At 41.3% G+C, this 17,243-nt stretch overlaps 1 protein-coding gene across 2 annotated transcripts in view; it reads right to left on the reverse strand.

The window, feature by feature from the left end:
* The window catches only part of URB1 (URB1 ribosome biogenesis homolog), a 73,200-nt gene extending 65,923 nt beyond the window's left edge, over nucleotides 1–7,277 (reverse strand). For both annotated transcript variants that reach the window (XM_059720684.1, XM_019476055.2), the window contains exons 1-5: nucleotides 7,109–7,277; nucleotides 5,726–5,865; nucleotides 4,477–4,628; nucleotides 2,068–2,200; nucleotides 261–357 (exon numbers count right to left, since the gene is read on the reverse strand). In XM_059720684.1, the coding sequence (XP_059576667.1) occupies nucleotides 261–357; nucleotides 2,068–2,200; nucleotides 4,477–4,628; nucleotides 5,726–5,865; nucleotides 7,109–7,262 (676 nt within the window). In that variant the 5' untranslated portion in view covers nucleotides 7,263–7,277. The remainder of the gene's footprint in view (nucleotides 1–260; nucleotides 358–2,067; nucleotides 2,201–4,476; nucleotides 4,629–5,725; nucleotides 5,866–7,108) is intronic.
* Between the last annotated feature and the right edge of the window lie 9,966 nt (nucleotides 7,278–17,243).

The following is a 17,243-nucleotide window of genomic DNA, read 5'->3' on the forward strand; positions in this document are numbered from 1 at the left end:
TATATGCTTATTTACCCTGAGCCATCCAGTGCTTCCTATTAATTCTTTAATCTCTTTGAAGTCAGCATAACCAATATGATCAACATTATTTTTAGCCAGAACAGCCAAAAGTGTTACGATGTTTGGAAAATCCACTTTTGTAATCAAAATTATTTTTTTTAAATGTCCTGTCTGCTTGTTAATGCAGCTTAACTGGATCACATTTTTAATCATCATCTTTAAAAGCAGTTTTGTTAAGAAAGACAATAACTGTGAAGTACCTTTTAACTCAAGCACTTGTACTAGAATCGTGTTGTCACCAGTAATTAAAAAGGAGAGAGCAAATTGAATATAGGCCATTCGGACATCATATCTCCCCTTAAAGAAAATTAAAAAACATATTTAGCATAAATATTCCACAGAAATGCAAAGTAAGTAAAGCAGAAACAAGTTATCTTTATAAAATATGCAGTAAAGAAATTGTAGAGACACATTTCTATATATAAACATATATATTAGTTTTTCTATTAACAAAGCCATTGTTTGAAAAACTTCACAAGGTAGCCAGAACACAGGCTTTTAAGCTTGACTATGCCATGGAAGATTGGCTGGTTTGCTAATTTATTGATTATGAATGAGTGGACTAAGCTAGAGATAACCTCTTTGGTGGTCTCATCCTGTTCTGTTCGCTGTATATCACTGAACTACCAAAGTGGTACTTGAGACACCTCCCTGCTCCATGAAATGAACTAATGACTGAAATTAGAAAGATGCTGCTGGTCAAAATGGGAAGAGCCAAACCCCTTGACCAACCACAGAATCGGACCAATCTGAATTGTGATTCTGAAACTCAATTGCTTAATTCCACCCAGAACAGAAAGATGTATTTCAAAATCTCTAAAATAAAGTGTTCCCTATGGAGAATTGTGAAACAGCTTTCCTTGTGAAAGGTGACGCACAAAAAAGGGAGGGAGAAGAAATAAATGGTAGGCAGAGACTGAAAGCTTGTATCAGAAAACACCAGTTTGTTTCTCACATGATTTTTACACTAAAACCTAAAGTTGGTTAATGAAAGAACATCATCACAAGTGATAAACAACTGAGAAGGGGAAGAAACTTCAGTCATTGTTTCAAACTCATTTTGTTAATAATACTCTCTACTCTCACATCACATGGTCAAAAGAATCTTTTGAGTAACACCCAAGCCCTTCAATTAAAGTATAAAAGTTAACAAAGGTTGGGCCTGAAACAAAACCAAGGAACACCAGACTTGACATTCCTAACATATTTAACATACAAAACAAGTGGCAAGACAGAAGAGAGATATAAGAATGTTTTCTTCTGAAACCACTTTCCCTTAACACCATAAATAGCACAAACCCATTTTTAAGGAAAAAGTCTATTTGCAGGGCACTTTTAAATAACTGAGTTTATTAACTCTTCTCTCTCGTGTTATTGAACCTGGAACACAACTGACACCTAACTTATTCATAATGAGGCTAAGAAATAAAATGCACCAGTACATAAAACAACAGTATAGATAATGTGCACTGTTATATTTAGCATAATATATGCTCTTCTTTTTCAATACTGGCTCTATTTGCCCTTGCTTATGTTCAGGGGGAAAACAGAGTAAAATTCCACTCCGGAGAAAAGAAAACACTGTTTCCACTCTTGGCCCTCCCTCCCTCTGACCCTAAGAAGCTCTTCCAACAAGGTGCTTTAAACCATTGATTCTGTTTTACAAGGCAGTAACGTAAACCCTTCAGAAATATTGAGTAAATTGTTATTTCCACTGTAGAAACATTCACTTTGAAAGATCCTCTGATGCTTCCCCTTCAAGCAAAAATGGGAAAACCTAATAACATAGATCAGCATGTGTGCCAATTACAAAGAATCACAGATGCTTTAGTTTGAGACTATAAGTTTAAAGAAAGAAAGAGACAGGGACAAGTAACTGGATGAAAACACACCAGAAGGATTTTACCAACAGCTTAGTTTAAAACTCACAAAAAGCGAACTGAAGGTAAAATAAAAGGCATTCCATGGCAGCTCACTTGACTCTGACAGATACTTTGCTTACTTTACCTTCTTGTCTCTTTTTTTCACTAATCCAGGCAAGAATTTATTATTAAAATCAAAATGACTATAGACGTCCCTTGCTGAATCTGGGCCTTGGGCCACCATCGCTGATAATAAGGTGAAGCATACTCGAGTCAACCTACATAAATAAGTTGGAAAAAATTGTTACTCTGTGAACAATGACCTTTGCAAAAACTGTAAGAGGAGAACTAACATGTCACTAACAGATGTTAATCTGATCCACCTACAAACTCCACCAACTCCAAAAGGGTCAATTCCAACGTAAACAAGCAGGCAAAGTCAGGAAAGCTACAACCACATCAAACCCGAACTCCAGTCCTACTGCATCTTTGGCTGAACAAATGTAGGATCTAGCATCTTTAAAAACTAAACCCTCCTGACACTAGCTTAAGTGAAAAGCACATGACTTCACTATTCATATAGAACTGTAGCCAGTTTTACTTTCAAATAAGCTCTCTCTCATTTAGGGTCTCAGTTTCGCAAACACTTGCACCCATTTAATGTTGTTATCATCACTTTAAGAGTTAACAACATTGGGGATGAGAAGGTCAAGTACATATATAAATGTCTGCAGGATTCAGGCCTTAATTTGTTCCTATTTAATACGAGCTTTTCATCTTATTGCTATTGTATCTGACTGCAGGAAGAGAGTTGTGTTCTTGTCCCTGAATCAAGTCCTTAGGCCCTTGCTTAGTTTTCATTCATGTTTTATTCTCAAGCCTTACACACTGAGCACAGTCCTTATGCACAAACATACCAAGGGGCCAGTCACCAGTTTTCCAGAATGAGATCAAAAGATTGTGTGCTAAGAATGAAGATCCCAGTCCTACAACCACATATTCCAGTGGGAGCAAGATAAGGACCATGGGGGCCCAATCCCAATCCTCAAGTGAGCAATGCTGTATTTATGGGCTGCAGGATCAAGCTCTGAAGCTGCAACATTAGGATGCTATCATTCATAAAATACACCTCAGGAGACGATGCAGCCATGGCAGAGATCCTGACCGAATACTCCAATGATACAATGAGCCCTTTAAGCTTGAGACAGACATCCTAAATACCCAGCAGCAAATTATTCTGTAATCATGATATTCAGCAGCAAATTATTCTGTAATCATTACATTCCATATCCCTCTACTGAAAAGGCCATAGGAAAGGTCCAAGGATGTGGCAATCATGAAACATGTATTAGCAATGTGTCCAATTTTGCTCCTGAAAGTAAAAATACCCTCCTTGAAATTAATAAGGCAGCTTCCTCTACACAATCTGGAAAGATTACCCCAAGAACTACACTTTGGTGTCATTTTTAAGTAGACAACTCTGTGAAATCAAAAGGTTTACTCATTTGATTTTATTTAACCTACCTATCATGGGTTATCTAGATTGCTTATGCAAAGTAAATAACAAATAATGCTAACCCAATGGTGCAAATGAAGGCAAAAAGACAGCATGGTCCACAGGCCTGAGCATCACCACGACTTGCACTCTAACTAATTCTGCAGCAGTTCAATAGCCTGAAGCAAATTGCTTGTCCTTTCTGTGCTTTGCTTTCCTTCCTACCTTTCTCTCTCTCTCCTCTACTTAGCTATAGGCTCAGAGACATACATAGTCAGGGTTTCACTATTGGATTTGGGCAACACCTAGCGTAATCCCTAATCAGATGATATTTGGAATTGTGAATTTACAGATAATAAAAAAATGGTGGAAGAAAGTGAAAGGACAAAATAGATAATGAAATTACTTCAAGGACTTGTTATAAATGTGGACTCTCACAGACATCCTCAGGGCCTGACTGCCACCAACAGGGTCCCTGAACCGGCAAGTTCTAAATCTGAATGGCATCCGGGATGTAGAGCAATAACCACCCGCCCAACCTCAACAACTGGGCAGGGAGAAAGCATGAGAAACAGGGCCCGGGTTAGAAATAAACCCAATCAAACAAATCTCCACTTTTAAGAGGCAGGAAATAGTGCTGAAGAAAAGTTGGGCTGGTGGAAAATTCTATTATAAATGTGAAATATTTCCTGAAAAGAAGAGGGAAAGGAGCAATCAAACACAACATTTTTTGTCATTACCATACCATTCTACTCAGCTTCTGGGAGTAATAAAAAGATCTCTGCCTATCCCTGGCACCTAAACTGGGCTTCAGATCACAAATCATGTAGCTGGGATCCCCACAGCACATAAAACCAAGGAAAGGAAAATTACAACCTTGGCTAAAATCAAGTGCAACATTACACCCTGAAAAGACTATTCCCCTTGTGCTTAAAATTACACGATCTAAGTAACCCCTTTAAAATCAGGAGGACTTCTCAAAGCAGATCAAACTGAGTATGTATGTATAACGGTCTTTCCATCACCCAAGATTATTTCTCCAATATGCAGCAGACTCACCTGTGACTTTCAGAATATAAAGCATCATAGATTAATCTCATATAGCTATTAATCAACTTCTTTACTATGTTCACCCCCACGACAGAAAAATGGGAGAGGTCGCTTGCTGTTCTCAATAAGATGGCTTCCAATGCTTGAAAGATTAACAGCATCTGCAAAGTTCAGAAATATTTTGAAACATTGTTTTAATTACTTTCCCAGGTATCCCTGTACAGGCAAATACAGCAGAGAAGATTAAAACATGTGGTATCATAAAAGACAAGCTGTGCAACAAGAGGAAAAGCTTCCAAACATGAAAATAAAAGTTTCTCCGCCAGGTTCTTAACACTGATATAACGTGCTAAAAGGAAGGACCCTATTCAACACTGTAGAGGTAACTAGCAACCAGCCATCACCTCTCTGCATGTCACATAAGGGCAACACCTCTACTTACTCCTAGATGCTAAAATTAAGCAATTCAGTGCTGCTAAGTCCACAGTGAAGTAAAAGGGAAGCAGCCATCTGAGTTAGTTGCACACTTCCCATCCTGCACAGAGTTCTGCACAGATTAAACTCTGTGCCCGCAAACAACCGTACTGCATTAAGGGGGTGGTATACACATGCCAATCTCAGTAACATCAAAAAGTAGGAGAATATCCACTCAGCATGCCTTTGCTAGGTCAAGAACCATTGTAGAAACAGTTTTGCTACTGTATAGTTAAGACAATGTATACCTGAAACTAAAAAGAACTTTCAACTTAAAGCAAACTTTACTTAAATTAGTATGTTAAATAATTAGCAGCAGGAGAATTTTAAAAATTAATCCGTGGGTCACTGTTTATTTACCTCTCAGCTCAGTGTAAAACTAATGTTAGATTTTAATTTCTGGGTCTTAGCACTACAAGGTGCACATACTGAATACTTAACAGTATCTAAAAAATTCACTTTACATTGGATGTTTTTTATTTAAGCAAACACTTTAACTGGCCCGTTTTATAAATACTTATTTTGACATAAAGATCCTGAAGAGTGGGACTTCACTATAACTATTCATAGTACATGAAGTTAACCACACATAAGCTTTTGCCAGATACCTTTAATTTTGCAGCAAAGTTAAAAGGACACTGCCCAGTAAACTAACTTGTCAGCTAATCAGATTTCAAAAGGACTTTTTTAGTCTCTATTTACACTTGTATTAATTTATTTATAAATTAAGCATCCCTGCACACTTTACTATCCATTACAACTATGATCCACATTGACAACTTACTTCGCTTTCAGGCTTTCTTTCGCCATCTAGAAGTTTGAAAATTTCAGCACACTCCACAGAAATTTTTATGTATCCCTCCACAACATCATATACATCAGCAGAAGGTAGCGTTTTAGCTATGGAAATGAAAGTTTCCAGACCTGAAACAGAAAGCTTTATCAGAAATATACTCTCCATAAATTAGATGCTACTCTTATCACAGTTTCAATATTATAGGTCACAGCCCATAGGAGAAGCCTTTTTAATGCAGCATGGGAAACTCAACATCCAAAGCACCTTAGACTTATATCCTAGAACTATTAAAATTTTTTTCTTTCTTGCTTTAAATTCATCTCTCATGTTATGCACAGGATTTCTAGTCTACAATAATAAAATAAGGAAAGCTACAAACAGACAATACAAACAACTTGTTCTCTACAGAAGACATCTGGACAGAGGACAGAAGCTGCCTGCAAGTACATCTACTCCCCACACGCTTTTACTTCATATCATTTTCAGCTCATCCACCTGCATGACATGCAAAGGTTTTCACCCCTTTCCTTTGGCATGAGCCAAACAAATGCTGCCAGCCTAATCCAACTACACCACTGCACCCCAAACCCAGGGCAACCCTGATGCTGTAAAGAGGGGCCGCCAAGCATTTGTGCTCTGTGCAAAAGCAACAGTAATGGGTGCCTGTCTGCAGCATCTCCTGCAGATTTTTTATATTAAATATATTTCGTGTTCCAGGTCAAATCAGTTCCAAGTCATATTAATTGAGCAGAACTTAATCATTCCAAAAATTTGTATCAGTTGAGCAGGCAGAACTCAATTGTTCCAAACACCAGGTGTGGCGCTACAACCGGTGAGTATCCTCCATCCCAGACTGGTCACCCTGGGACTTCAGATGCTCCCAAATCTATCGGTAGGCAACCTACGTGCAAGCCCAAGCCCAGAAGTCTTGGGACTCAGATGCCCTCACACTTGATCTTAGCCTCTCCTAAAGATGCCACCAGGAAAAAGGAGTCCTGGCCTGCTCCAGGCGCTAGCAGAGAAGGCAGAAGCACTTGACAGCCTGGGCCAGCCAGGGGGAATGCAGTGGGCAGAGCTGCACAGGGGTATGAGGATGTGGGTCTGTGCCCGACACCGGACCCCAAGGAGTGCTTGTCAGCCCAGCCCCAAACTGGGATCTGAATGACACTTTGACTCTTGGGGGTGTCTGCAAAAAAAATTAAACCGGGTCACTGGAGGGAGCAATCCCATCGGAGACCCCCTCCTCAGGTTACGATTTTCAAACCTTGGGTTCTCATCTCTTGGAGGGGGGTCTCAGCCTCCCCAGCTCCCCTGTAATTCAAACCCTGGTCCCAGCCCCGACCCCAAGACCAGCCCCAGCCTCAGGCTCACCCCTGGGTGCGGCGTGCGGGTCCCGCAGCGCGGCCTTGAGCTGGGCGCCCGTGAACTCGGGCTCGGCGCCCCGCGCTCGCTTGGCTCGAGGCGCCGCCGCCGGCCCCGGCCCAGGCCCAGGCCCGGGCGCGGGGCTGCCCCGCTTGGCGCCCATGGGTGAGGCGCGGCGCTGTGCGGCGCGGTGCAGCGAGCAGACGCACGTGGCAGCCCAGCCCCCGGAAGCGGTCCGGCGCCGACAGGCCCGGCGGGAAACTGTGGCTCCCCAGCGAAGCCCGGGGCAAGGCCAGCCCCGCGGGTCCCGCACGCCCGGCATCTGCCTCCTGGCACCGGCCCCGCCGCTGCCCTGTGCCGCCAGCGAGGGGGGCTCTGCCCCGGCTCAGAGCGGCCAGGGACGCAGTCAGCCCTGTCAGGGGAGCCCGCAGTCCTGTAGCGGGGATCCGCACCGTCCTGCCCGCGGGGCGTGGATGCAGTGGGGGCTACGGAGAGATGCGTGGACATAGATGTAGCGCTTATGTCTCTGGATCTGTGTGTATAGGGGTATGCACACACAGCTGCTATATAGAAGAGCTAAATAAGACACGCCAATATAGCCTTCATGTCTCTGGATCTGTATCTATATACACACACCTATCTTCTATAGCTTTATGTAAAAGCCCTAGCTTTTACATAAAGCTATATCAAATATATAGCTTTTATATATTTATATCTAGATGTACATACCTATGCACAGCTTTTAGATATAAAAGCTAGATATGATACATAGCTAGAGCTTTATATACATATATCTAGCTAGCTATATATGCATAGCTTTTTCTATGGAAAAGCTAGATAAGATACATAGTTCAAGGCCGCGCTGCAGGACCCACAGGCCGCACCCAGGGGTGAGCCTGAGGCTGGGGCTGGTCTTGGGGTCCGGGCGGACCTGGGGCTGGGACCAGGGTTTGAATTACAGGAGAGCTGGGGAGGCTGAGGCTCCCTGCTCATCGCCTAAGCGGTGAGCACAGCCTGTCAGGGGGTACACTGGCGCTCTCAGGGGGTGCACATGCACCTGCATGTACCCCCTATGAGTCGACTCGCCGTCACTGGAGGTGTCCAAGAAGAAGTTGTTCAGCCACTGGCTGGGGGTGATCTAGCTTTATATACATATGTACATATAGAGAGAGAGCGCTACATATATCTAGAGAGAGAGAGAGAGAGAGCGAGCTATAGATGCATAGCTTTTCTATAGAAAAGCTAGATAAGATACATAGACACCTCTCCATCCTTAGAGGTTTTTAAGACTTAGGTAGACAAAGCCTTGGTTGGGATGATCTAGTTGGGGATGGACCACTTTTGATCAGGGGATTAGAATAGATGATCTCCTAAGGTCCCTTTCAAACCTCATTTTCTATGTTTTATAGTAGATATACTTTTTATATATCTACATATATAGATATCTATAAAAGATACATATAGATACCTCTCTCTCTCTCTCTCTCTCTCTATATATATATATATATACACACACATCTATATATGTATAACAGATATAGCTTTTATGTATCTTTGTCTATATAGATATAGATACTTGATATATAAAAGATAAGCTACATAGATAGATACAGCTTCTATATAAAAGCTTATCTACATAGAAGAATGTCTGTATTTATCTATGTGTCTAAGCATCTATTTCTAGCCATCTATGTATCTATCTACTTTGGTTTCTAAGGTGCCAATCCAGCAATGTAGCCTGCTTTCTATGTGACTTCAGACTAACCTGGCAGCTGACTATGTCTCTACATCCCCTCTAAGCTTATATCTCTCTCACACATACACACACACACGCTATATATTATATCTTATTTGATATATATTGTATAACTTATAAGATATACAGATACACCTAGGCTTTCCTGTACAGATGCTCACTTCATCAGAAGCTCATTCGGCAAATTGGCTTTGTCAACCATCTTCAGACCCACAGATAAGACAATTATGAAAGACAATCGTCCTCAACTGCAAGGGATTGCTGCTGATGATGACTGTAGCATGCAAGTCTCTAAAGAGACCTACAGGACTCTGCCACTTTCATTCCCCATCTTCTCAATTATTAGTTGTAGTTGCATTTTTCACAGAATCATAGAGAAGTAGGGCTGGAAGGGAGGGCTGCAGAGGTCATCTAGTCCAACCCCCTGCCTGAGGCAGGATCATCCCTATCCAAACCATCCCATACAAACCATAACCTAAATATGATACAACACAGACCTAGCACCCTAGCCTGCCACAGGTAAAGCAGGGGAACCATAGCAGTTGATGTCCTGCTTCTATGAAATGTCAATATATGCTCAAGAGATTTTGGGTTGGCAAAAACAGGGGAAGGCAAAAACCCCCACATTCTGTACCACTCGGATCATGGAGTAAAATTTCTTCTTTCCTCCAAATTTGGTGATCAGTTGACCCTGAGCAGAGGGGCAAGACCTTCTAACCTTGGAACCTCTGGCTTTGGTTTCAGCAGGAGCATTGGCACACCCCAGGCAAAGTCCCCAGGTTTAGCTGTAGCTAACACCTAAAGCCTCTGGAAAGGCTTAAAAACACCCTGACACACGTAGCAGAAAAAGGGGGGCAGGATAGGGTGGCAGGGGCAGGGGCAACCAGCAAAGCCCAGAAGCACAGGAAATACTTAGAGCAGAACACAAACATAACTATGCCTAGATCACCCCCAGCCAACCTCTTCTTGGACACCTCCAGTGACGGCGAGTCAACTCATGGGGGTACATGCGGGTGCATGTGTACCCCCTAAGAGCTCCAGTGTACTCCCTGACAGGCTGCGCTCACCGCTTAGGTGATGAGCAGGGGGGGCAGGCAGGAGCACTAGTGCTCCCCCTGCAGGCGCTGGCCTGGGAGTGGGAGCGTTGTGGCCACTTCCAGGAGCATTGCGACTACTTCCAGGAGTGCCATAGCCCCTTTGTGATCAGCTGTGGCGGACCTCCTCCTCCTCCTCCCCCCCATCAGTGAGATTGGCTGCGGGGGGACCCTCCCAGTTGATGAGATTGGCTTTGGGGGGACCTACCCCCATCACTGATTGGTCACTGGGGGAGCACATGCCCACCTGACTAAGGTGGCACCAGTCTCCCGTGTTGCTAGGCAGTCTATTCCACTGTCTCGCTATTTTAACAGTGAAGAATTTCCTCTGGATATCCAACCTAATCTTACTTTGCTGCAACTTCAAGGCATTTGTCTGTGTCCTCCTCTCTGCAGTGAGAAAGAAAAAGTGTTTTCCCTCTTCTTTATGGCAGCCCTTCAAGTATTTGAAGACTGCTGTCCCCTCAAGCATTTTTTCCACAAGCTGAACACACCTAGCTCCTTCATCCTCCCCTCATATTGCTTAACTTCCAAGCCCTTGATCATCTTTGTTGCCTACCTCTGGACCCTAACTTCTCTACATCCTTTTAATTTTGGTTATTTTCATTTTTTTAAGGAAATTTTTTTGTCCCCCAGGTCAAATTAGCCAATTCAAGTCCAAATCAATTTGAATCTGGTTGCTGACTTCAATCTGCTGCTCTTCAATTGTGGGGGCCCTCCTTCTTCGATTCGCCATATATGCCACTTCTCATTACCCTTTGGCCTCTGTGGTACCAGCCTCTTGTAACTCTTGTCCAAGTAATGTTCCTGGTCACGGATGCAATGTGGCATAGATATCTGTGCTTCCAATCTTTGAATCTTCTCCAGGGCAGACACTGGCTTACATTTGGTGTAGATGATGTGCTCCTGATCCTCTCCGAGGAACATGAACATGGCACATCCCATGCAGGTCACAGCAGCTGACTCCGTTTGTGACACTTTTGCTCTCTGGAGACAACCTATGCTGTAAGGAGAGGGGAAAAAAAAACATACCACAAACTAGGACCTTTGTGTGTGTGAGCATGTGCACACACGCACACATGCACACTCACACACACACATAGGATCTCCTTTTTCCTGGCTCCCACCTTAGGCAAATTCCCTAAGCAAACTCATCTCTGATTGCTGCCCTCTATTTACTGCTTCCACAGTTTGCTGGGGGCTGCCTTTTTATAAAGCTGCCTAGCCTAGCTCCACCCCTCAATTACCTAAACCAGCCCCAAACAGAGCAAGCTCTGTCACTCACTCTAGAAGGTGGGAGAATAGAAGAGAAGAGAAGCAAACACATACCACGGGGGAAAATGAAAACAAAACCCCAAAGACACACACTAGGTATTAGGCAAACACTATAGCACCAATCAGCCACCCTAAACCCTAGGGTGTAGCCTGTGCACCCTAGTGCACGGTAGAAAGCGTTTTAAGGCAGTTCCATACTTGAGCTGTTTATCCCAAAGCAATTGCTCTCTGCTTACCTGGCAAGGGAAATACCACAACCACAAAGGAGGTTTTCCTACTTGCAGGGGAAAACCATTTTCTTGGCAGGTAATGTAGAGATAGCCTCCCACTTCCACTTCTCACCTATACGCTGACTTTATGGAAATGGGAGACTTCTCCCTAGCTTGCTCCTGAAGCCATATGGCTAAGGGCAAGCAAAACTCAGGGGTATCCAAACCCCAAGCCCCTGGGCTTGGGCCTGCATGTAGGATGCCCACCAAAGGATTTGGAAGCATCTGAAGCCTGAGGCAGAGGTAGAGGATGCTTGCCAGTGGCAGGGCCGCATATGGCTCTTAAATGACTCACAGATTTGGAATTCATTTGGCTTTGGACACGAAACATGTTCCTTACTAAAAAAAAATTGCTCTCTGCTTAGCTTACATTTTTACTAGTCTCTCTCCTGCCTTGGATTTCCTTCCCTTACTTTGTGGTTTCCAGTGAGTTCTGCCTCTTCCTGGGATCTCTTAACATCCACTGCCCTACATCCTTTACCCTATCTCTTCTTCAATTCATGCAGCTCCCTTTTCCTTGACTCTTGAATTTACCCACCTCTGGAATTCCCCCATGATAGAGTTCTCTCCCAGTTCCCTGGCAGATATTCCCTTTGGTGACATTACTGTCCAGTTTGTCCTATTACTAACCATTCTTGCAGTACAGTAATATATCTTTTTGTTCTGAATTGTTGCACATAGAGTTACTGCTTTCTGTCAGTCAGCCATCACATTCAGTACAAGTAGCATTTTTCAGTGCTAGTAGCAATGATCTTTTTGTGTAATATGCATATCAATTTATTAGTGTTTGTAAAGCACAAACAGACCTGTCTGGGTGTCAACATAAATGCTAATTACTACAATGTAAAATGTTATAATGCATTATCTTAGAACCTGTGAACTGTAAAACACTTTATTCAGGCCCGTGTTCTCAATTTCCTATAACTATGTGAAAAACAGGGTTTTGTCTGGCTTTCATTTGTATAATAGGACCTCTGTTTATCCAAAGAGGAAGCAATATAGTCTGGAGGAATTAATTTATAGCTGAGGCCCTTGAATAATATTTTTTCAAGAAAAATATAAGATACTTGCACTTCTTTTCTTTATAGGAAACCAGGGTGACCTGAGGAAGGACACTTTGTGCTCAAAAGTTTATCCAACAAGTGTCACAACAGTTCAGTAAAACAAAAATCACAAGGTTAAGTTAAGGATAAGTGAAGTTAACAGTATACAGATTCAGTTTCTCCAAAAATACTTTCCTGTCAGGTTCATACATGCAGGGTGTATCTACACGTGTGCCTGACTGCACAGTTCACTGCACAGTAACCGCTGGTACTGCGCAGTCCCAGCACCACACCAGTCATTTCCAACCTTACTGCACAGCAGCGGTGGCATCATGGTTTGTGCCCGCCAGCACTATGTCACCATAGCAATGAGCTACATTGCCATAGCTCATCACTGTGGCAATATAGCGTGTCATATAGATGCTCCCACAGAGTAAGTGCTGTTGACAAAAATAATTGAACTTTGTAACTTTAAATTTACAAACATTAAGGTTCATAATTTCATGAATGCACATCAGATCTTTACTATCTGTTTTTCCCATGGTGCTGTGAAGTCTGCTGGAGCACAGTAATTACCATGCTCCAGCAGATTCAATTAAACATCCTCCACGTGTATAGGAGCCTCATATGTCCAGAATCAAGAAATTTAAAAGTTATGACTGTAAAGATATACTAGTGCCTTGTGAAGGAAAATCTTGTTGGAATTTGCAGGAACTGTTCTAGAATTTCATGATCTATTTTTAATAATTCAGAGCCAGACTAAAAAAGAAACATTTTTACCAAATGTGTTCTAAATATTTTATAAAAGCACTACCACTGGGAGAACTACACACTTCCCACCACACTGCCATAAGAACTTAGGATGCTTACAGACATAAAAAATAATGGTGCTTTGCTCTAAACTTGGCATGTTCCCACACCAAGCTCCTCGCACTCCCAGGAGAGACAGTGCATTACTTCAACCCAACTTGCTCGACGTCTGTAAAGATCAGGCACTTTAGTGGGGCTTTTTCGGCGCTTTTATCTAAGTGCTGATTGAATCAGCTTTAGCTAAAAGCATCAAAAGGCCATGCTGAAGCACTTGATCTTTACAGCTGCTGCAGAGCTGGGTTAAAGTAACGCACTGCTTCTTCCGGAAAAGCACTTATTTTTTTTAACATTTGCAATCAGCCTTATTGCTTAAACAATAGCCACTATACCACACTAAAACCTACTGCACCCACTTGTGGAAACTTTTGCTAAAAGTTATTTTATTTATTATTTTATAACCCTGAAAAGTTTGTGAAGGACTATTTGATCGATTCACTGTGGACACATCTACACGAAACTCCATAATGTACAGTAGCCTATTCTACTTGCATTAACACATCATGGAAAAAAAATGGTAATGAGCTAATGCACAGTAGAATTCATCTACTGTGCATTAAGCATCAAAAAAATGTTCACCTTTGCTACTGCACATTACCACAGGTCAATGTACCTTTATGTAGTACCTCATATTAGAGTTACTAAACTTAAAGTAAAGCAAAGGAACATTAATGAATTTATAGACACACCCAATGTGAATGAAATAGGAACATCCCTTTCATTATTTTTCTTCTATAGCTAATCATGAAAATGGGCAGGCTGTACTTGGTAGAGATGCTTCTAATACATTATTATTAAATTATGTAAAGATTGTATTCTCATCTACACAATGCATGTTAGGCTCATAATGTCATGGAAGCACATCAGATCTCTGCTATCTTTTTTTTTTTCAAAGTACTTTATGGATATGTTGTTATGGAAAGGACAGTTGAGGATGCCCCGATCTTCAGGGCAGACCTTTTATAAATCCTTCCATAGTATGTCAACCAGACCAAAACCCAATTAAACCAATGACTCCAAGGATTACATCAAAGATAGCTTTTTGATCTCTCTAATAGCAATAACATTTACTTTCATCCACGGACTGGATTGTGTTAAGTATAGTCTCAAGAGACTATGGATTCTTATCCTGTTACCTGGACTAGGTTTTATAATCTCTATTATGTCCCCAAATTGGTCAACTGCTTTGTTAATCCCTTTGACTCACCTTCTCTCTTAGCAATGCTTCCTCCTTTCCCTCTGATTTGTATTTAGGTAACTTTATTCCTCTCTATTTAGTACCCCTGCTCTCGGCAAGTCCATTTATAGCTTCTGATGATGTAAACTGTAGCCTATGAAAGCTCATGCCTCCCTAAACAAGTTAATCTATAAAGTGCCACACTGCCATGCCTTCTGCTGAACTTCAGACCAAATGGCTACCTCTATACCTTAACTGTCTTAAGGATGATACATTATTAGATCCACTTCAAAGGGAGGCTTTGTTTATGTTTTCTATGCCATAGGTTACAATGTAAAAGCTATCCATGGGTTTATATGTAAAATATTTGTTCACTCTTTGCTTCCACTCATCTTTCCCATCCTCCAGCAGATAAATGTTTTTACCCAAATGACAGTGTTTTACAGTCCCCTCATAGCATCTGATGAAGTAAGCTGCTTTTTACAAAAGCTTATGCATTTCTGATTTAGCTAGTCTATAAGGTGCAAATCTACCCTACAATCTGCTTGACTTCCAACTAACATGGCTAACAACTTCCCTTTATTTCTCTTTGCCAGCTAGAGCCAAACTTGCTCCCCCTTAGATCCACTGAAGTCCCACTGACCTCAGTGAATGTAGGGCAGATACCCAACTGGTTGTAACTCAACTGGGCTTCAGTGAAACTATGACAATTTACACCAGATGAAGAATGCTGTCTCTACATGACTGTTAAAGGGACCGTGATTATGACTAACATAATTGTAAAGTCTAGTCCCTTGGTCCTCTGGAGTGCTGATTCTGCGGTATTTTAGCCAATCAAAACTCCCACTAAAGGCCCTGCCTTGTGAACACTAATTCATAACTTCACTCATGTGGCTAGTCCAGTTAATTTCAAGTACTTGAAGGAAAGCACATGTTTCTGTGGAAGCTCAGTGCTGTAGTCAATAGGAGTTATGACTTACCCAGCAGGCCCCAAAGATTTATTACTGATCCTGGAGTTCAGAAGAAGGGAACAAAGTAGAATAGCCCCCGATCCTTTCATTAAACCAACTTAAAATAACTGTGGGAAATTGCTTCTTATTTAATCGTTCTTAAGGTGGAAACCATAAGAGTTTGCCATGTAGGAAAAATGATATAATTCATGATGATCTCCTTAGTAAATGCCAGAGTAACATAATATTTAATAGAGATAGCACTAAATCCTATTTGTCCTGTCTAGTCAAGAGGTAGCATGAACTTTTAGGGGGATAGCCTGAGTAAATGAAGTGAGCAGGGATTAAAACTGCTTTCAAATGAAGTGTAGTACACTGTGGGTGCGTCTACACAAGGCACTACAGTGCAGTAGCAATGAGCTCTGTAGCATTAACCATGTGGCGATGGTACTGCGCAGCAGTAATGAGCTGTTGCACGGGAGTTTGTTTCTAATGTGCAGTAGTGTCCAGCAAAAACTGTGTGACGGTGGTACTGCACAGTAATGCCAGCTTATGCAAGTACTAAATGACTGCGCAGTACCAACTGCACAATCTGCTGCACGTGTAGTTGAGACCTGTGTGTGGAAGTAGGGGGTATCTGCTTGTGCATGCAGGTAACTGCATCTCTGGTCTTTTTACTGAAATAGATCTATTCTTAGATAATTTTTAACTTTCTTGTTAATATTGCCATGTATAATTTTTCAGCATAACGCATGTAGGGACACATTTCTATTTATCATACTCTCTCAGCTGCTGTTGCTTCTGCTAAGAGAGCATTTGTTATTATTCTCCCATCTTACAGAAAGTCCTATTTCTGTATATTGTATATGTAAAACACTGAGTGCTGAAATGGGGTAGGATGGATGATATGAGATTATATTCACATTGTAACAGAAAATAAAATCAAGTTTTTGGTCCAAGATAGATTTTTTTCTCATATGTAAAAGTAACTAAATGCAAACCCAATGATAGTATTTAATATTTGAATGAGTTTTATCAACCTTTGCTACTTCTGTAAAAAATAAATATTTAGTCCAGAAGAGGGCAATATTAACATCTATCTTAGTAAAATGTGACTCTCAGAGACTGACATAGAGTAATTTCAATAAGAAAGAATTCCAGCAGCATTTTAAAGAATGATTGGTGAAGAAAAATATGAAGGAACAAAGTGGAATGAGAAAAGAAAACGAGAGAAAGTGGAGGAGAAAAAGAAAGGGTTGGGAAGGTAAAAGTAAGGGAAATGTCAAAGGAATAAACATGTAAAATTGTTCACTCCATTCATTATTAAAAAAGGAATTAACAAAAACAAGGCTAAAATGGAATTCTTTGGCTTCTAGTTACTTAATTCTCCATTTTAACTCTAATAATCCTTTATAATGTTACCAGAAACCTCCAGATTACAGCTCTGGGTGCCTACCGGCCTGTTTTTCTATAATATTCTGTTGTATGAAACACAAGTTTTATTCAGGATTCATAACAGCTAAGCAGATATTTACTCAAAAGTAGATGATCTATTCTTTCAGTAAAACTTTAAAATATTTCTTGTATATGAATTTAAAGTATATATTTAAAAAAATAACTAAAAAAAAAGATTTAGAAGTATGTGATATAGAGGAAAAAACAACGTTCTCTCAAACTTTTTTGGATGGGATGATAAAGTTGAAAAACTATAAT

The sequence above is a fragment of the Alligator mississippiensis genome, chromosome 1 (genome assembly GCF_030867095.1).
Source record: "Alligator mississippiensis isolate rAllMis1 chromosome 1, rAllMis1, whole genome shotgun sequence".
Classification (NCBI taxonomy): Eukaryota; Metazoa; Chordata; order Crocodylia; family Alligatoridae; genus Alligator; species Alligator mississippiensis.